The following is a 21,637-nucleotide window of genomic DNA, read 5'->3' as shown; positions in this document are numbered from 1 at the left end:
CTCTCCACGCTTTATTGGCGCGCGACGCGGCCCCGCCACGCACGTGGTCCGCGACCCCGCCCAGCGCGGGAAAAGGCCGCGTGAGCGCAGCCGGGCTCTCCGCCGGCCGGCCCGGCCCTACAGCTCCAGGTGCATCCCGCTGTAGGCTTTGTCCACCGTCCACTCTCCCGGGGCGCCGGCCCCCGCGTAACGCTCCATCTCCTGCTGGAACTGCAGCTGCCGCCGCCGGTTGGGGTCCACATTGATCCAGTTGTTGGCAATCCACTTGGTGCCTTGGGTGACGAGGCAGCCCCCGTGCAGGGCGAAGTCGTCCAGCTCCCCGACCCAGCCTGTGGAGCAAAAAGCCCTGTTGGGAGGGGGTGAGGAATGCTGCAGCACAGGCAGGCACAGCCGGGACTGCAAGGGAAGGCACCAGCTCTCCTGCCTGCAGTGATTTTAGCTCAGATACATCTTAGAGGAGCTGGCTCCTCCTGGCACCCCTCCATCTTAACACCACCCACTCCTAGCACGTACCAGGAGTTTGCCAGGGCAGGCTCCGCAAGCACAAAACGCTTGTTGCCTCTCCACTCGGCACAAGGGGCTCTCATATTCTGATCATGGTTGCTGGGTTTCTCAGCTCCTCCCAAAAGGGGAGGCTGGCATGGAAGAGATGGGTGCTGCCACTGGAAGGCCCATGGAAGTCAGAGGCTCATGGCCATAGCAGAGATCACAGTTCTGAATGGCCCTCTCTTTACAGAGGTCCCATGGATTTTCTGTGGTATACTTGCATCAGCAGCTGCCTTCCATTTAGGAACAATTTTCTCATAAAAATGTAACAGGGCTCTTCTTAAAGGAGAGTGATGGCCTTGATATTATCCAACAGCCCAAACGCTGGTCTTGTGACCTCCTCTGTGGATTTTCTAGAGATGAAAACATGGGCTGCTCCCAGGGGAGCTGGGATGCTCCTTCCTCCCACCATTGCTCAAAATCTGCCACTAAAACACTTCTGGAGTCATACTGACCAGCAGCCTGGAAGATTCATGTCAATCCCCCAGCCTGGCTGTCAGGGAAAACTGCACTGCACTTCATGAGAAAAACGTTCCCAAGGACACGTATCATCAGGCTGTGGCTGAGCTATAAAGCAGGAGTGGGCCCCAAGCGTGGCAGAGCCTTGTGTGGGGTGGGCCATGCCTCCCTGTGCTGCAGAGCTGATGGCCATGCCTTTGTCTACCTCCCCTCCCCACCCCTTTGGGCAACACCACATCAGTGAAACATTTTGAATTGCAGACCAAGTTCCAGCAGGAGTTTCAGCTCGCACAGCGGGATGGAAAGCAGCTGGCAATGGCTAGTGCAGCCAAGGTCTTTGTTTGCTAGCTAGTCCCGGCCCCCAAAGACTTCAGGAGCCACTGACCTACTGCCTGTAAACAAAGGCCTTTCAGCGTCAGGAAGCTGCTACCCAGCTGGTGACAAGTAGACTCCACAGTTCCCACTAGCAGGCAGCTACCACCCTTTGGCTCTCTTCTGAGCTCCCAGCCGCTGCAAGAAGACAGCTGTCACCTCCTGCAGTCCTACCCCTCTCAAGAGCTGAATCTTGAAACGAGCCCGTACCTTCTCCATCTGACAGGTAGTTGTACCAGAAGACAGCAGTGCCTTGCTGAGGTTTCACTCGCAAATTGCCCTTGTCGCAGTTTTTCCGAGTATCTCGCAGGTCAATGTCATTCTGGATCAAAGACTGGCAAGAAACCACAAAGAAGGTGTCGCAAAAGGGGCTGGAACAAAGCAAATGCACTGGGCTGCCTCCGCTGCCAGCTGCCATCCTGCCCTTTGCCTGAATGCCCCACAGGGACAGCTCAAAGCTGACGCTGGGCAGGACAGGGCTTTCACAACCCACCCAGAGTGACCAGTTTCAGCCCTGCTGGAGGTCCATGACCTGTTTCTGAGCAGCAGCCCATTCCTTAACATGTTGCCTGAAAGGAGCACAACATACCTGCCAAGACTTAGTCTGTGGAAACCTGCCCAGACAGAAGCAAGACCTGTGTTAGGGCAGCAAGGCCAACAGACCGCCCCTCACACCTCTGAGCGAGAAGAGCTGCAGCTGTCAAAGCCCTGCACCTCTTCCCTTGGCCTCAGGGTGAAAAGACCGTAAGCGGAGCACAGCTTCCCCACACTTTAGCTACAAAGGCTAACATCCACCAACCTCACACACCAAACTCCTTCTGCAATCACAGCGAATAAAGACATTCAAAGAGGGACTCAAAATCCACAGGGGTAATATCTAGGCGAGATTCATTTACCATCTCTTCATACGTCCTGTTATCAGCTATAGGAAAGACTGTTTCACCTCCCGCAGTCACATTGTTCAGGTAGAACAGCACCGTCACATACCTGCAAGACAGAGTGGCTATCAGGGGACAAAACTGGAACAGGAGGAGACGCACAGGGGCTGTCTATACCCTGCCCCTCCACCGTACATACAGCGGTTCCTCCAAGACATCACAAGATATGCAATTTACATCATCAGCTTTTCTCCAAGGACAAGACAAGGACAACAAAGAAAATCCCCACCTGCAATGGTGAGGGTGCGTTTCTAGCCTCTGGGGATGGCCCAGCAGCTCTGCAGAACCACTCTGCCCTCCTTGCGTGGACCCATAGTATTCACCTACCTTCCCCGTCAAACCCTTTCATTCCAGCGATCTCCAGAGCTGGTTTGCGAGCCCACAACCTGAGCACTGAGTCGCACCCGAGGTGAGGTGAAACTGCTCTCTACACTTCTCTAGCACATTCCATATTGTGACAAGGCAAACCTTACCGGCAGGAGGTCTCAAAGGGAGCACTTTCATTGGCGACCAGCTTGGTGTGGCTGCAGGCAGTCTCAGGGAACACTGGGCCACTGTCCATGTGGGCATGGTAGTGCCCTCCTTGGTCATACCGCACAACCTGGAGGGGCTCGCTGTGCTCCACAATCTCGGGGGGCAAGCGAGTCAGGCGCATTACCCTGGGAAGAGGAGAGTAGAGCAGGTGAGGGGAAAGCGCCATCACCTGGTTGGCCGCTACTCCCAAGCACCAAATAAATCCAGAGAAAGATAACCCCCTTCCCCAACAGACCGGAGAGACAGATGGCCTGCAGCAAGCATACCAAGAGATAACTAGGTCCTTACAGATCTGTTGGACCATCAGCATCAGCTCAGAAAGTCCTCGTCAAGGTTAATAAAAAAACCCCAAACCGAAGGGTGCACCTCCAGCAGGACTGCTCTCAGGAAGACTTTGCTTGCTCAGCAAGATCCCTTCTGTGTGTGTCCCTGGAGCCTTCATGTGCCATCTCACCGCTGCTCTGGACTCCTGCACACCACCTACAGACCTCGGGGACAGTTAGCAAAGCACAGGGCCCCTGCTGAGAGTGAACGAGAGACTAACTCTAGGAATATTCTTGTCACCTAACTCACCTTTCCCTGTTGCCTTTTCAGCAGCCTCCCCCCAGGGCAGAGGGGCACAGGAAGTGATCAAGGAGACCGGAGCCCTCCTGCTCTGGGATTTTTCCGCTGCTACATCTGAGATCATCCCCAAGGCAAGCAGGTACCTCTCGAGACCTGCCAAAGAACACTCAGAGCTCTGAGAATTCGGACCAGTGAAGCCCTCGGGGCAGGCACGAGGGGAACCCGGCAGCCAGGCAGCAAAGCCCCTCCAGGCACTGCATGGTCCCAGGGAGGACTGTAACAGCCTCCTTCAGCGCTGTCTTCATGTCCTCCTAACAGTGGCCAACAGAAGAGCGTAAAAGCAGTATGCGGATGCCTGTATGCGCTGGCTAGCTGGCATGGAGAAGGTGGCAGCCACAGTCTGCTCTAATCAAGGCAATATGTGACCCCATTCTCCCGCTGGAATGCACTGAAGAAAGGGAGTGGCCAACAGCCGTTTTCAAGCCTTGGGACAGATTTTACCCACCCATGTCCTGGGCGAGGACCAGCACCACAAGAACAAGAGAGTCTCCAGCCAATTATCTGAAACTCACCACGGCTAAATGATTTGGCCCATGTGCTGGGTTTCAACGCTTCCCAGTACCAAATCTGAGATGAAGGGAAAGGTAAGAGGTTCTCCTGTCTGCCGTGAGCTGCCCTGCAAGCAATACATGTGCTCGGAGCATTAAACTAACTCGGATTACTTGAGATGAACTCATGCTTGTTAAAAAGCTCTGACCAGCTAAGACAGATTTCAGTGAAATGCATGAGTAACTAAAGCAAATGACAGTAACTACTGGCACCTAGACAGCATTGGAAATGGGCAGTTTCTCCCAGTAAGCTCATTTACTAATTAGAATGAATTATTTCATATAATGCCAAGTCTTCTTGGGTTTATAGGGCTGTTCTCAAAAGTGAATGGAGATGCTGAAAAGTCTGATTTTTCTTTTTCCTTTTCCTCAGGACAATACAAATTCTTGTTCTAATGAAAACCTCCTCTCCCCATTTTGTGTCTGTGGTCATTGCTCTTTATACTCCAAAGACTTTCACACAATTAGGAAGTGTGAATATTAGCAAGTCTGCCACTGCCTCTCCCAGCACAGGTGGTCCTTGTGCCTACACAAACCCAACCGCCCCTTGGCTGCCTGGTCTTTACCTTTGCCGTATGGCTCTCATGACCTGGTGTGCCCCCTCGCCCTGGTACAGCCAGGTGTGCTGGCTGTTGCGCACCAAGTCACTCATCTTCACTTTCTGGCTCCCCATGTACTTGTGGAAATCACGGATATTCAGCTGTTTGAACTCCTCCAAACTCAGTACACCTATGGGAAGAGAGGAAAAGCTGGCTGACCGGTGTAGGTAACAGGTCTTGGCATCCTGTACTCGGAGAAACCACCAGCTGAGGGCACTGCAGAAATTGCCTTCCTCAAACAAACCCCATCCAGGGTCCACCACCATACCCACCCCAGGGTGCACCCCATATGCGCAGGAGTACAGACCCCAGAAATGCTCTCACCTTTAGCTGAGTAGAGGGCAGACAGCAACCTGCAAAAGTTAACCGTTAGATGCTGTGCAGGGTCAGAACTGGGACAGGCAAAGTATAATTTTGAACTTTAAAAAGCTCCTAAACCACATAAACCAATCCATCAAAAGAGAGAAATAGCCACTACAGTTCTAACATATGCAATGCCACAGCTAAAAAGCCTGTGCCACCTGATGCCCTGGGGCTTGTTACTTAGATATTTAGACACATTTAAGAGCAGAGTGGGACACCTCAGACCACATTTTCTACAAGTCCTTGCATGGTAATTTAAAAAAGACAAACCCCAAACAAGTAGTACATTCTTTTGCATTTGTGTAATTGCAAAACATGAGCAAGAAATACAACACAGTATGATCTTGCATAAGTAGCAATAACAGCAGAGAGGTAAAAAGTGGTTTCTACTAAAACAGGCATTTCCTGTTTGCACTCATCTGGACTCAGCAAGGAATGGACTTTTGCCTTTGTCAATTTCGGAAAAATCCTTGCATTTGTTGTTTCCCCTTCCTGGAGAAGAAGGAAGCCCCGTGCTGGGGACCAGGTCCCTGGGACCAGAGCGTGTGGAGCACTGCACTGGGCTGCCCGGCAGCCAGCGCACATCGCAGGCTGTGAGCTGAGCTCACTCAGGCAGCAAACCCAGTGTTGCTGTGGTGCCAGCTCTGCTCCCTCGGCATGCAGCACCCTCCAGCAGGAGGAAGGACCAGCCACAAGGGTCAGCCTGGGACAGTTCCTCAGGTGCCAGTGGTCATGACCAAATTATCCACCATTATTATTTCTAGTGTCTCCCTGTCCCCACTTCCCCTTATTCCACACGGTCTTCACTGACACAGTACCACATCCAGGTTGTGACCTGGTCTCTTGGTGTCACGTACCAACCTAGCAACAGAAGAAAGCAGCACTCTGGAAGCCAGGTCCTGCCAAGAGCACTTTAACAGGACCTTTCATTTGTCAATGTCCGGAATGGTGGAAAAGCCACTGAGGACTCACTCATTTGCTCCTACGCCTGCCAAGAATGCCACCGGCTGAAGGAGCGGGGCACGGGCTGCCCTCCGGATATTTAGGCATTCACACGGGTACTGCTTCAACTCCAAAGCAGCTCCTCCTGGACAGCTCTAATGCCAGGTCACTGGAAGAGAGCGTGCAGAGGCTGTGCATTCACTTAATTTGATTAGGAAATGGGGAGTTGCTTAATTGAGGCCACTCTAATTAGAGCAGCAGAGGTTACAGTGCATGTCCGGACCAGCGGGAGCCCTGGTCCCGCTGAGGAGAGGCAAAAGTGGCCTCATGGAATACAGTGTTTGCAGCAGCAGAGAGGGGGTCAGCAACAATGGCTCACCGACAAGACCACAACAACTCCCACCTCCACTTATCCCATCCTCCCCTGCCAGTCATGCAGCGGTCCCAGCCTGCTGCAGAAGTCTCCCTGAAAACAGGGGGGGAGTGGAGGGTGCACCTTAACACCTGCAGCACAGGTAACAAGAGCTACGTAGTCAGAGCCAGAGCGGTCTCTCAGACCACAGGAGCAGAAGTGCACCCTGAAGGTCCTGTTACAGTGGGGCATGAACCAAGGCAGGTCTGACAAGGAAAAGGGAGTTGAATTCTGGTCCTGCTTCTGCAAGATCCAAGCTCAGGCAGTTAGAACTAGCCTGCTGCTAGGCTGGTGATGAAGGGGCAGGAATGCTGCGATGTGAGGTTTACACTAATTTTACTTTTCTGTGAAGGTCTTTAAAGCAGTGTTATTTTCCTTTGAAGAACACATCTAGAGAAACAGGCCTGGGCAGGGACATGGCTCTTGCTCTGCCCCGCATGGCTGTGCATGGCATCCAGCGTGCTGAGGGCAAAGGGATTCCCATGGAGCTGCTCTTACCGTTCCCATCAGGATCAGCCTTGACTGCAGTGTACATCTCCCGGATGTTTTCGGGGGTCATCCACCTGCCGTTCCCAAGCCGGGTGTGGGTCAACACCTGAAATTTAGAAATGGATCAACACCGGGCACTGGTTTCTTGTACTAATGAAACCCTACAGATTCCCTGCTTGAGGCCTGGCGGGCTCTTCTCTGCAGAGCGTCGGTCAGCCAGGTGTCAGCACGTCTCTGCTGGATTGGAGTGGGAATCATCTGGCAGCCACACACACTGTGTGGCTGATGTGTGCTGTTATTTCCACTTTAGGTCATGGCAAATGGCTGCTGGGACTCAGTTAACCAGTCATGAGACGGAAGGGGCACAGCTCTTTCTCTTGAAGGGAAAGTAAAGCTATTGATGATAAAAGTGAATGCTTTTACTTGTCCAAGGTAAGGGCTTGGAACAAAATGCCTCCTTTCCACATGGACAGAGAAATGCAGTATCTTGGAGAGGTCTCAGCAGGCTCTGACCTCCAGGGAAAGGAGCCACATGCTGGGTTGTCACTGGTGCGGTTTCCCATACTCCACGCTTGCTGCCCACAGGACAGTACACATCCCTAGCCCCACCTGAAACGGGAGCTTGGGGAAGGACATCCCTGAACTGCCCTGATGCACCCTGACATAGAGGGCAAGAGTGATGAAGAGCTGTGGACAAGGCACTCATTATCACCCTCCAGGGTTATTAATAGGGGTGGCTTTGCTGGTGTCTGGTCAGCTGAGCACAGTCAGCTCCCCACAGGCTGCACAAAGCAGTGCCTACACTACAAACTTACCTCCCCGGGACACCCAGCAAGAGGAAATGCACAGAGCAAGGAACACTTTACCCAGAATATTTAAAACACATATCTCCTGCCAAGGACTGTTGCTACCTCCCAATAGCATGACAACTGCTGCACACTCCCCCAGAAACCTCCATGCTGAAGGCATGAGTCTTGAGACATAAAATTAAGCAAATACTGATCAGTATATACTGGGGTCTGGCCCTATGCAAGCACATGAGTAATCAAGAGACCATCTGAGGAAGGGACCTGCCAGAGTGTCCCCCCAGCAAACCTTCCCCAAGTCTGTCCTGCATTCTACCTCTTTGAGCTGCAGTTGCCCATCCTGATTGTGGTCCAGCAGATTGAAAATGTCCATCTGGCTGATTTCTATCATTTCCATGGCTTCTTCATAGTCATCCGTTGGAAGGATCTGGCTCTTCTGCAGCCCCTTCAGCTGTGCCAGATGGACGATGAGCTTGCACTCTTCCTCTGTCAGGAAGTCAGGAATTTCTGCAGCAAAAGTGGGAGCAGCAACAGAGACTGAGGAACTGTTACAGGTGGGACCCCATACCAATGGCAGGCCACTCAGAAGGAGGGGAAAAAAAAGGGGGGGGGCGGAAGAGGTGTGTGTGTGAAATTTAGAAACTGCCTAAATTTGTGACATTCAAACACATCCACCCTTCTACCAGAAGAGCATACACCACACACCTGAGCTGCTGGAGGCGGGCATTTTTACAGCAGCAGTTCCTAAATGTTTGGGTCCAGGGGTCAAGCCCTTAAACTCTCTCACAGATACAACAATGGACAAAGGAGTGAACAAACACATGCATATCACCGCATATTATCACTTCAAAGGTGACATATGGCTCACAGTCTGGGAACTGCTTCTCTACAGGAAGGCATGCCGAAATCTCTACAGTGAGCAGTGGTGATGGCCAGGGTTTCAGGCGTCCTTGCTCTCACATGGAGACGATAGCACTTCGCACAAAATCAAACGCCCTTCAGGGGAACCTGGCACAGTGCTCTACTGTGAAACTCAAACATCAAGGAGACAACTTCCAAACTTATTCCCACTCATTCCCTTGATCTCCCACTAAAAACGGTCTTCAAATGCAGCATTAAAGGGGAAGACCCTGCACACGGCATATGCCACACTCCATACCCAGGTAGCATCTCGCTATCACCAGCTCTCCTTTGCAGCACAACACCAGCAGCAATCAGGCAATACTGGGATCCCGAGCAAATTCAAATGCAGAGAAATCCAGTGATGACTATGAGCCTAAGAGATTTCTAGCTGCATGGTGCACTGGTCATGCACTTGCAAAGCGCTGGCAAGGTCCTGTTCCACAGCACAGTTACACTGTGGCCCAGGAGGTTGAGAAGATCCTTCTGGCTGATGTCTGTCACTGCTACAGCGATCTTGTTACCAGCCGCTGAGACTTTCAAAGGGGGAAAGAAAACCCACCAAAGCAGGACAGATTTAAGTGCTCCTAGGCCCAAGGTCCTGCTCTCCAAATTGCAGCTCTCTAGAGCTCCTGCGGGTATGTCCCACAGACACATTCTATCTCAACTGCAGCAGCAATCGTCAAAGGAGGGGGAAAAAAAAGTTAATTACTTCCATGACCTTACATCAACCCTATCAGCCCAAACCATCAATAAGCAGTTGGCTTCTTGCTAAGTACAGACCAGAACTAGCCCTGTAGAAAATGAGATGTTCCTGGGAAGTCCCAGAAACACAATGCAGCCGGCTGTATCCGTAACACCCACCGAGGAAACAATTTCCGCCACAGGCAGCGCAGGGTCCTTGTGCCAGAGGATGCTTCAGAGCTGGAGCTTCCGCTGGCCGGTTTGAACCTCATGGCATGGCACCAGGTCCGAATGAACCATGTGCGCTGGCAAGCGCTGCCCCCAGTATTTCCAGTTCCCCAAACTGGGCTACAATAATGACAGCTTCTGGAATCTTAATTATGTGCTGGAGGAAGGACAATCCTGCTCTTCAGCGGTAGTAACGGGATTTTGTAATGAAGTAAAGATATGTTAAGCTGAAAGCATGCTCTGTCACGCAGGTTGCAAGGTGAGGGGGTTTCCAGCTAAGTGCTGCCAATCCCATCTGCAAACAACCTGGCTCCACAGCTGCAAATTAGTTCCTCTCTACCCTCAGCTCTCTGAAACGGTTAACTTCTGGCTGTGAGACCATCCTATCTCCCTGCCTGCTCAACAATAGATCCAGCTAAACAAATGCCTCTTAATTGACTTTGAGCAACACTTGATTGCTTTTACAAAAAACAAAAGAGAGGAAAACATTGGGGTTTATGAAATAATGACTAATCCTGGAGCAAGAGAAAGGGGATGGGTTGGAGCACTGGTGTCAAACAGAGATTCAATCTCGGCTGAAAGAGCCCCAAGACACATGGGCCAAGACATTCATCCCTCCCCAACTGCCCTCATTTCCACACCTGCTGATCTAAGCCAAACCCCTGCTAAAATTCAAACAATCAGGGCCGCTGGCAAATGAAAATTGGAGCATTGTCTTCCCCATGAGGGCTCTGAAAGGGCCGCACTTAATGAGGATGGATTGAGAGAGAGGTGGCTCATAGGCTATAAAAGGCGTCCCGCGGTCGGGAGCAGCTCAGTCCGGGGCACGCCGCCTGTTTGCCCGCTCTCAGCTCACTCCGAGCATGGTCGTGGCCCACCGCAGGCACCCCTCGAGGTCAGGTGGCCCATGGCTGCTGGGTCTCCTGGCACGCCTGCTGCTCTGGGGCTCTCCAGGAGCCTGGGCGAGCTACCTGAGGAGATCCTCCAGCTGCACGCCCATTCCACACCGCATGGCCTTGTGCTACGATATTGGCTACTCTGAGATGAGGATTCCCAACCTGCTGGAGCACGAGACCATGCCAGAAGTGATCCAGCAGTCTTCCAGCTGGCTGCCCTTGCTGGCCAGGGAGTGCCACCCAGATGCTAGGATTTTCCTCTGCTCTCTCTTTGCACCAATCTGCTTGGACAGGTAAGATGTTTTTACAAGTTATTTCAGCTGTAGCAAGTAACAGTCCCCAAGCGCGCAACTGCATTTGCCTCCCGAGAGAAAACGCATGCAATGGGATCACTGCAAGTCCCCAAGAAGATGTGCTGCCCCTCTCGGCGAGGGGCAATTGGATTACCCAGCAGTGTCCTTCTCTCTGAAAGGGAAACACGAGCATTTCATCTCGCAGGAGCAGAAACATTATGTTCCCTCCTCTGGATTTTCTTGGTCTCCCAGCCCAGGCACCGCTGCCACCTCCCCTGGCCGCCCCCCTCGCACACCACAGTAGCTGCTGACACCCACCGGCTTCACCTCCCACCTCCCCTGCATCCCCCTTCCCAGCTCCTGCCCTGACCACGCAGGGGCTTCCTCAGCCCAACAGTGCCAGCATCAGAGAGAAATCCTCAGTTTTGAGGTGCAGCCATCGAAGTACAGAGCTGCTAAGGAAATTGGGTATTTAATTAGGCACCTGTAAAGGTAAGCAGCCCTTGCACAACTAGAGAAGATCCTTGAAAGGGGAGGAAGGGCTTCTGGCAGCACCTTGTGTCGAAGAGCCTCATCCCTCATCCCTCCTGTCCTCAGAAATTCATTGTTTGCTTCCTGGGCATGAATGTTCAAAACACACCAAAGACCCCCAAATAGCTTCGCTAGCACTACAGTGTGCAACGCAGCCCTGTGCGGCAGCAGCACGGTGCCAGGGCTCGACCCTCAGCCTGCTGCTGGAAGGACTCCAGAGGTGCTGCAATCTCCATCCCCTCCCCAGGCTCATCTACCCCTGCCGCAGCCTGTGCGAAGCCGTCAAGAGAAGCTGTGCCCCCGTCATGGCTTGTTACGGCTACCCCTGGCCCGAAATCCTGAACTGCAACAAATTTCCTGCAGATCATGAACTGTGCATTGCAGCAGTCTCCACGGATGAAAATTCCTCGAGCAGGAGAAGTAAGTTTTTTTTCCTCATATGTTTGCCCGATATGTAACACTGAAAGCTCAAAAGGATGGACCTATGCCTTGTTTCTATTCCCAATATTTCTGATTTTAAGCTATATTTAAATAAAGAAATTATAAATTCTAGTTTTATTCTTTCTAGCAACTCCACCACGTCTAGAAAATTAGCGTAAAGTTGACTACAGCTTGTTCCCCTCTCTGCTGTATTCATTAGCTCCCCGGGTGCCATCAGACCAGGCAGGGTTTGAGGCCAGGGGAAGGAATCGCTGTAAAAGCCTGACCCTCAGGCACAGTATGAGAGCTCGTGGTGGCTCCAGGCAGTGAGATGAGCTTCCAGCAGAGCTAAGGAGCTGATCTTTCAGATGTGTCCAGGGTTTAAAAACATGCAAAAAGAAATGTTTTGCAAGCCTTCTCTTTAAACGTTAGGAAAAATCACAAAGGGGCATGAGCCTCTGCAGACATGAGTTACACAAGAAAAAAATCTTTATGACTGAAAGACTAAATTAACTCCCAGATACTCAGGAACACTGGGGGAGATTCAAGAGCAGTTAAGGGGAGAACAGATGCCTCATTTCAGCATCACTGGATGGAGTCTGGCCATACCAATGTCTTTACTGTTTCATCCAAACTAGGAGATATTTATTAAGCATTTTCATTGCTGCTTTAACATGCAGCAACACACACAAGCCTAAACAAAGCACGACAAGCAGCATCTGCCCCAGCCACAGAAAAGAGAGCTTAACATTTCCCACCCTGGCCGTCTGAGCTGCCTCTCCAGGGACTGGGTAGCTCAGGAGGAAGCACTGCTCGGAAACAGCAAGTCACCACTCGCAGATCTCAAAATTGCATTATGCCTTTTCCAGTGAAGCCTGACAAGGGTGTTATAACCAAATTTCTGTTGCAGCAGTGCCCCGAGCCAGCTGCAAGGACTGTGAGCTTGAGGAGGCCAGCACTGCCAGGGAGATCCTGGAAAACCTCTGCACCAACGATTTTGGTGAGTCACCCCCCTCCTCCTCTCAGCTGCTGCCATTCCCTCCAGCAGCCAAGCAGTGGCATGGACAGAAAATGGCTTTGCCACAATAAACTGACTTGGAGGAACTGCAGTGTTTACAGCAGATCCTAGGTATTGTCAGGTCCCAACTTACCTGTTAGGTAACAGGAGGTGCCAGCTCCAGGCAGCACCAAAAGTGAAGACCTGCTTTATTTCTGGGGGCTCTGATTTGGTTTTGGTCTGGGGCTGATAAATACAAGCACTACTGGTTTTGCCTTGGAGACGAACATTCCAATCAATGTCAATAAAAAACCTTTAGCAAGCTCCACGTTAGCTGTTTCAGACTTTAATACTGTTGTTCTAGTACTGCGACTCTCCCTCTCCCAGCCCAAGCACGTGGCAGCACTGGATCTGCTCAATCAGCTGGCAGGAAGTTTTCAAGATACTGTCCTGAATTCAGGCACACAACCATGGGAGAAAAAATACCCTAAAGTTAAAAATCCTAGGCAGCTGGCAGTCATGTCACCTCCTGAAATGCCAGCTCAGAGAAAAGTGAAGTAATTTGCATAAGACCAGGACTTTGATGCATCCACTTGCTCGTGCCCCTTCTTCCTACGGGGTTTCTGCCCATGCAGTGGTGCTGATACACCTTTGCCACTCTCATGAGGAAAGCAGAGTGAGAACGGTGTTCAGCACTGGAAACTAACCTCAAATGAGAACTTCTACAAGTTCACTGCAATTACAAGAGCTTGGATGGATGCGTCACCATATTACAGAGACAGCAAGAAAGCCTTGCATTGGCTGCATGTTTAAGTAGGTAAGAGCTATGAAAAGTAAACAGAACTAACAGCTCTTTTTCCAATCCCTGCAGCAGTGAAAATCCGAATCCTGAGGAAGAACACAACCACCACCATCTCGGACTTCGACCTGGACCCCTCCAGGGTGGAGGTCCTGAAGCACGGACCGCTCCTCAGAACCGAAATCCCCACCAGGCTCCAGCAGTGGCTGGACATAGACGCTACCTGCGTCCACAACATCATGAGAGGCACTCACACAGGGGTCTTCGTTGTAAGCGGCGAAGTACAGAGTGACAAAGTGGTGGTGAACAAGGCCTATGCCTGGCAGAAGAAGAACAGGAACCTACACCAGGCGGTGCGGAGGTGGAAACATCACCGCTGTCCTGAACAGGCTGGCCGGAAGATCTGAAAAATCTCAATTCCAACAAGAAGAAACTGCTCCCTTGCCTATGGCTAGAAAACTCCTTTCCCTGGCAGTTGGTGTTTTGGAGATGTACAGTCAATATTTTAGGTGATTCAAAGCAGTCATAGTCCACAGATAGGGCCTTACTCCAGATCCCTGATCTACTGAGACAGAGCTTAAGGGTGCAGATTTAACATATTCCTCTTGCAAGGCTCTGCAGATTCAGGACTTGGAATGGACAGCTTTGTGTAGGATCCAATGTCACAACAAAACTGAACTGAACTCTGCAGGCGAGCACCAGTTAGTCTCATCATCAAAGCTTCATTATGTGACCCTGAGACATTGATGAGTTGGGGTTGTTCAGCCTGGAGAAGGCTCCACGGAGACCTTATTGCAGCTTTTCGGTACTTAAAGGGGGCTTATAAGAAAGATGGGGACAGACTTTTTAGCAGGGCCTGTAGCAATAGGACAAGGGGTAACGGTTTTAAACTAAAAGAGGGTAGATTTAGACTAGATACAAGGAAGAAATGTTTCACAATGAGGGTGGTGAAACCCCGGCACAGGTTGCCCAGAGAGGTGGTAGATGCCCCATCCCTGGAAACATTCAAGGTCAGGTTCGGTGGGGCTCTGAGCAACCTGATCTGGTTGAAGATGTCCCTGCTCACTGCAGGGGGGTTGGACTAGATGACCTTTGAAGGTCCCTTCCAACCCAAACTGTTCCATGATTCTACGCTGTCCAAGTGCCTGCTTGCCTTTTGTCCAGAGAGATGACGTGAAAATCTCCCTGACTGCGAAGAGATGCTTTTTTATGTAATGGAACAAATACTTTACTTTTGAATAATCCAAGGTAAATTAAGGGGGAGAGGAACTTGCCCAGGCAATGCTTGGCCCCTTAAAAAATGAACGCTAAACTCTGCTGTGGAGCCAGTCACTCAGGCTGTCCCTTCAGCTTGCTGCACTGAGAGCTGACAAGCATCTGCACAGGTAAAAGGAAACAGCCGTTCTTGAGCAGGAAAGGCACAGAGCAAAGATAGCTGAGGGTTTCTGCTTAACAGGGAAAAGCCATTTTTTAACATCAGAAATTCAGTTTGGATCAGAAGATTCTGGTAACTGGGGAACTACTAAAGATATCACTACAGTCTTGAGAAAGCAGAGCGGGAGTGGGATATCAGCTGTTTAAACCTCTGCTTTGGTGTGCAACAGCAGCTCTTTTGGGACTTGGAGGTGAGCCCCAACCACAGCACAGCAGGAGATACTTGCAGTTCTGATGTGGGCGGAAGAAGCGTTACATATCTGTCTGGCCTTCCCCTTGCATGCAAAGAAGAGAGAAAAGATGGCAAAACTCAGTCTCAACAAGTTCTCTGCAGCTCATTCTCTCACCCAAATAATAGAGACTGTAATTCCCTCTGGGGTAAACACAGCAATGGCTCTACACTCCAGACCACAGAGCAGAAAACAGCAAATCTCCAAATGAGAAAACAAGTTGGATTTCTACTGCCTAACCGTCCATGGAAAGTATTCCATACTGGATTAAATTTTGGACTGAAATGAGAAAATAAGCGGAAAAATGGCTTTTGGGAGAAACACGTTCTGCCTTGTTCATGACGCCTGCAGTCTCAGTTGTGGAGACAGACACTCAGTTTGATGGAGACACATTGCCTCCCTGTGCTCGTAAAGCACACCAACCCATGACGAGATCTCTTCAGATTTAGTGTGGACTGCGACGAGCACTCAGACACTCACTCTGAAATTCAGCTGTGCCCTGACATTTATGCAGTGATTACTTCTATTCCCTGAGGCTCCAAAGAAAACCACAGCGAGATTTCCTATTTTTATTCCTCTCTACTGCCTTGTCTTGCAAACTGATGCCCAATCCACAGAATCTGCTGCCAGGTGGTCCCTGCAATGGCAGCATCTTCTGAACAGACTGCATTTGGAAAACACAACACAACACATAAAAGCTCTGAAGGTTCAAAAGGCTTTGTCTGATATTTGTTTTCCATTAATAGGATTATTTGATTACTAGTGTTTCCTAACTAAAGAGTGCACAGATGGTCTGACTTACAAGCTTTAGAAATGACGTCTCATAGCCAGAGGGGGAAAAAATAGGGCAGGGACTTTTTCATAGCTCCATGAAATATGCTTGGGTTCAATGCAGATGTCTTACCCACATTTAAAAAACAAACCACAAGTTCCCCTATGGCACCCAGTGCCATGCTCCAAAGCACAGAGCTCACATTAAATCATAACGAGCCGTCCACTGCTGTAGTCTCACTACAGCCTGCTCTGCAGAAAGCAAAGATCACAGACCAGCCACTTATTTCCTTAAATTAGCTCTTGCATGCCACAACACTTTGTGTTAAGTAAAATCCCCAGAAATTCAAGAGTCCTTCTTTGCTAGCAAATTCTGGTTTTGCCTAACACAGCCCGGTTAAACACACACTTCCACTAACTCAAACAACAGAGATGCAATAAATTAGGGTGTTTTTTTTTAAACCAGCTGATTTAGATTGGTACTGTTTGCATAGATAGAGAAGTCTCTGGAAGACTTTTAAAGTCAGAGCTGGCTCCTGGCAGGTTCATCCGGGAGATAAGAGCTGTCTTGCGAGTTGCAGTTTCTAAATAAGGGACTCCCGAATCGGAGGACAAAGGAGAACAGACTCGTGTGGCATCTCAAATGTTGAATGTTTGTCGCTGTCTGTGATACCATCCTCAGGGAGAAAAGCTTCCCCCAGAACTGATGGAGGTGCCGGAGCGACAAGTTAAAAGTTGTGGGATTACTGCTGCCAGGACCAACCTGCCTCTTTTCAACTTCAGGACCTTCCTTGCAGGCCAGGATCAACTCTTTTACTTAGGCAGTACCAGCAGGGCAGAGAAAGTGGAAACAGGAGTTTTCCTGAGCAAAAACCAGAGCAATTTCCCCAGACCATGGCTCTGGTAATGATGGCAGTTTTGTGATAGCTGTGGGGTATCACTTCCAGGTTGGTGTGTCTGTTACTGCACGTCGGACTGAAATCACTTAGAAATTTGCAAACCAGAAGTACCACATACGTAGAAGTAACAAAAGAACTTTGTATATTTCTTCCAGATATGTATTGCATTAAAGGAATTTAACAAGAAACCGATCTGATTTATGGCCAGGCTTTCAGTGTGTATAATCTATGTGGAATCAGAAAAAACCCGCTCTCTTTTTATACTATTGAGAAAGTACCTAAAAGACTCTCAATGCTATCTTTTCAGAGACAACAAGTTTTTTCTGACATTGCAGTAGTAGGAATTTTGTAATCATCTGTCCCAAAAAATTAATTTGTATATTCTCAGTGGATTTCCAGAACACATAGTTCAATGAATGAGACTTTACCCGTCACAGCAAAAATCACAGGAAGTTAAAGAAGGTTTTAAAATATCTGAAAGAAGGATGTCGTGCGGTTGAGTGTCAGAGCAGACAGAAATAAAGATAAATCTAGAACAGGACGCAAAATGGTGGAAGACATTAAATCTATCAATTCTCCTGTTAGTCATTTCCTCAGCACTGAAGCACCAACACTAAATTGCTTTATCATCATTTATTACCAGAAGTTTGGGGATCTCTTGTCCCCTTCTAATACTTAGTAGTTTCTTCGAGGTCCTCTTCAGCGATCTTCTGTCTATTCAGGGTATTTTAAAGGGAATCTGAAACACCTGCAAAGGTTAATCTTCCAAATTCTCCTAAGTGGGCCACCCAGAACAAGTAACCTCTGCAAATACTGTATCAAAATGCCTTAAACAAAACCACGCTCCTTTCAGCGCAGCCCCAAGGAAAAGTGGCACAGGGAGGAGAATCGAACGTGCCAGAAGCCCTTCTCCCCCGAGTGGGTGTAAGGCAGCGGCGGGTGTGAGACAGACCCCCCGCCCGCTGTCAGACGGTGCCCCCCCCGCCGGCAGAGGCGGTGGAAGCCAGCCGGGCAGCGCGGGCTAGGAAACCACCCAGGCCTGCCTGCCGGCACCCACCGGCACCGCTCCTGCAGCCCCGGCACCGGGGGACGGCCAGGCTATCACCCCACGAGCCAACCCAGGGGGAGGCTGCGAGCCGCCTGCCCGCACCCGGCGGGCCCAGGGGCCGGTGCCGGCCTCCGCCGCTGCCCTACCGGCGGGGAGGAGGCCGGGGGTGGTGGGCAGCGGGGCCCGTACTCACCGAAGAGGAGCGGCTTGAGGCTAAGGGTGCGCACGGCGTGGGCCCTGCCGGGCACTAGCTCCACCCGCTGCGTGTGGCCCACCTGCGGGGAGAGCAGCGGTGAGCGGCGGCGCGGCGCCGGCCCCGGCCCCAGCCCCCCCGGCGCGGCCTTGCCTTGATGCCCTCGAGGCGCGGGAGGGCGCGGGCGGGAGGCGGCGGCGGCGGCGGCAGGGGGGCGGCGGGCGGCCCGCCGGCCTCGCCGGCGCTGAGGTGCACGAAGAGCAGCAGCCCCAGCACGTTGAGGACGTAGAGGTGGGCGAAGACCATGAGAACGAGGAAGTAGGGCCGCGAGCAGACAGGCCGCGGGCGGCCCCCCGGCGGGCCGGGCAGCGGGGGACCCTCAGCCCGCGCCGCCGCCGCCGCCGCCATCGCGCCCCCGGCCCGCCAGGCCTCGCGCGTCACCCCGGCAACCACCCGGCGCGTCGCGTCACCGCGCTGCGGGGCGGGGCCAGCGCGCGGCGGGGGGCGGGGCCAGGGCAGCGGGCACGGCGGTGGCGGGAAGGGGCGCAGCGTGGTGGCGGGCGGTGCCCTCTCCCGCCCCCCCAAGAAGAGCCAGGACACCTCCGAAGGTAGAAAGTCACAATTTATTTCAAATAAGCCAAGGGCACACCTCTGGCAACCGTCTCCCGGGCGGTTTCCACCGCCCCTGCCCTTCTCCAGCACCTGCGAAGAAAAGTGCGGGGCGGCAGCAGCTTTGTGACCCGCCCGCGTCGGGGTCACACCGTAGCGCCCGCCGACACTGTCCCCCAGCCTGCAGCGGACCGGGGCAAGGAAAGGAATTCCCAGAACACGTGCCTCATTTAAAAATAAAGTCCTATTTTTCACCCGCTTAAAAAGTCTAAAATTTAGAGTGCAAGACTACAGTACAGAAACCTCCTGCTGCCTGTCCCCGCGCAGGCACAGCGCATCTGCCAGTGCGCAGAGCAGCAGTCATGCAGTTCATGTCATCAGTAGAAATTATTTTGTTACAGTCTGGGAAGCCTGAGGACTATGAGAGATGAGGCAGCCAATGCACTAACACAAGCAAAGCTGAAATAAGAGTATTGGGTGCAAGGATGGTGAGGTGTCAGGCTGGTGCAGGAACTGGAAATGAGTGCAAAAAAAAGGGGAGGGGGGTGGAAAAAGAGCGCCAACATTTCAGATCTGTAGCAGTAATGCACCAAAAGGAAACTTGTACCTCAGAATTAACAGCTCGTGAACCACTTTCTATTCACCTACATTCACATAGCCTTGCTGACTTCAACTGGGCCATGGACCTATTAGAAGGGAAAAAACTGGCCTTGTCTTTTGGCATTGAGAACTCCTGTTCCCTTCCCGTCACCTGCCTCTCAAACAGTATCAGTCACTTTACACAAAGAGCCAATAGTCCCTGTGCTCTGCAGGTTTTGTCTTGTGACTATGACTTTCTGTCTGACAGCAATACAGGAGTCACCCTGCCTGGGCTGCAAAAGCAAGTCTGTCCTGTTGTTTTCCCAGAGAGTATAGAAATAGGATCTCTGCATGCAAACCAGGACTTTCACCATCTTCAGAAAGGGTGTTTTGTTTTCATTTAAAACAAACAGAACTGCTGAGAAAGCTCTAGTTTCAGAAAATGTCAAAGAATTAGGGGGTACACTGTGCAATATGTACTACTGTTCCTCAGCCAAGCATCTCAGCAGCCTGTTCAGTAAATTTGGCCACAGCTATATGATCTAACTCGGCTACAAACAAAGATTCACAGCAAAGCATTTTGTGGGGGCATGGGAGAGGGAGGGAGGGGAGGAGGCAGGGAGGGAGAAAGAGACAATACCCCATTCTCATCTAGCTCAAAGCTGGACAATTATGTAACAGAAGTGAGAGCTCTTTGGGATTAGGAAACTCCACATACCTGTTCTGCAAAGAGATTAGGTGTGATGCTAGTTATATTTAGACAACAAGAACACCAGCTTTTATCCTAATTAGTACTTTGCACATTAAATTTTTAAAGAACAGTTTAAACACTGATTCTACTCACTGCAAACTGCTGGGTCTCAGCAAGCCTTCCCCCGCGCTATCCCTTCCCGTGGGTCCAGAGGGCCCAGACTTTGACAATCATTTGGGAAGGGGAGAGGAAGGAAGAGACAGACCTCTAGACTATATTATGAGGGGGACACAAAGAGGCTGCTGCTGGGAGCAGAGGAGGGAGTGAAGTCAGGAGATAGTGGCTGGAGTGAGGATGTATCTACCCCTACTGCTCCAGCCTAGAGGAGAGCCAGAACAGTACAGAGCAGGCACACAAGGAGCCATGGTTATGGAGATCTCTTGTGCAGCAAGCAGTACCACTCCCAGAAACCATGGGCTCCCTCCCTGCCCCAGTCTCTGGCTCCAGTCACCTCTCTGCAACCCTGTTCTACCCTCAGCCACTTCTGTTTGTAACCCCTACTCCACTGCCAGCAGCTCCTCGGCAGTACGTTTCCCCCATTCCCTGAGGATGCATCCCACGCCAGGGAAGGGAGGGAAGAAAGAAAAGGCCTCAGTTTGAAAATTTCCGCTGTGTACCACAAGCACAGCCACAGGATTAGCTCCTATGACGGCTATTCCTCTTTTAAACTGATGCATCTCTTGTTAAAAATCCATCTGCCCATTTATACGTGCTGCAAATACTTGGCTCACGTATCTCATGTTCATGAAAAAGGCCCCAACAGCGGTTAGCTTATTCTGACATGCAGGAATTTAGCACTTTTCCCCCACTCCAGTTTAATCTTTGTCAAGTAACATTATATAAGAGCAATACAGGGATGCACCAAAGGCAACACTTCCACATACAGCATGGAAGAGAATCCTATGAGTTCCCCACAGAGGTGAAGATTTCCTCAGATCAGAGACTCCAGCTCCACTTTACTGGCTGCAAACAACATGTTCCTTGTGCAGATAACATACATGCCTGTGCAATCTTAACAATCTTAATGTGGCCTGCTTCCTGTAGCAAAGAGGCAAGCATTAACATTTAAGTAACCTTTTTCATGTTAACCCCTACTAAGATGAACTAGGCTTTCATATTTTTATTTTAGTGTATATTTTACATTAGAAAAAAGAATGTTAATAAAAAAGCTCCACATGCTCCTAACAATCAACCTTCTGATAAGTCCCCACCAGTATCAATACTAATATACAAATAAATTAATTTGGCTAGTTAATTTTCTGCCTGGCTTGGTGCAGGCTCTGCATAAGCACTGCACCTGTATTCAAGTGCCTGTCCACATTGCTGACATGTGCCAGGGAGCATGTTGTACATAATCTTTCCTCCTCATAATGTAGTGGTGTTTACTCTCACCTTGACAAATGGGATCAAATTTTCTCAGCCATGTTACCCAGCACACACAAATAATCTTTATCAGGCTGTATGGCACTGTTATAACATGGATTGTTTCACTCTGCAAAAGCCCCAAGCCTTGATTAACAACTGTATGCTACTATTCCCTCATCACTCACTTTGGCAATACAACACCCTCCCCACAAAAACAAGTAAAGCAAAAATCTACACGGAAGACCTAAAATTCATCAAATGCAGAATCTGACCTGACTCAAGGTATATCCCCTTGTATTAACCTGGTGTCTCTCCTATAATTCCTCTGTTTGCTTTTGTTTGTGTAGCAGGATTTTGCACAGCTGATTTACAAGAAAA

At 50.6% G+C, this 21,637-nt stretch overlaps 2 protein-coding genes across 2 annotated transcripts; one reads left to right on the top strand and one right to left on the bottom strand.

Annotated features, from left to right (window-relative positions):
• Positions 1–117: 117 nt before the first annotated feature.
• On the bottom strand, positions 118–19,246 carry P4HTM (prolyl 4-hydroxylase, transmembrane; the record flags this gene model as incomplete). Its single annotated transcript, XM_082004582.1, has 10 exons — positions 118–329; positions 1,588–1,711; positions 2,274–2,364; positions 2,789–2,974; positions 4,588–4,750; positions 6,836–6,932; positions 7,949–8,139; positions 17,956–18,037; positions 18,109–18,745; positions 19,233–19,246. 10 exons carry the CDS (start codon positions 19,244–19,246, stop codon positions 118–120), a joined length of 1,797 nt encoding a protein of 598 aa, XP_081860708.1.
• On the top strand, positions 10,308–13,787 carry LOC309408870 (secreted frizzled-related protein 2-like; the record flags this gene model as incomplete). Its single annotated transcript, XM_082004853.1, has 4 exons — positions 10,308–10,633; positions 11,412–11,584; positions 12,495–12,584; positions 13,453–13,787. 4 exons carry the CDS (start codon positions 10,308–10,310, stop codon positions 13,785–13,787), a joined length of 924 nt encoding a protein of 307 aa, XP_081860979.1.
• Positions 19,247–21,637: the final 2,391 nt, after the last annotated feature.

This window comes from Phaethon aethereus (assembly GCF_964289735.1).
Source record: "Phaethon aethereus genome assembly, chromosome: 11".
NCBI classification, from domain to species: Eukaryota; Metazoa; Chordata; class Aves; order Phaethontiformes; family Phaethontidae; genus Phaethon; species Phaethon aethereus.
The sequence above is the reverse complement of the archived record's forward strand: the minus strand, read 5'-3'. Positions and strand labels throughout refer to the sequence as shown.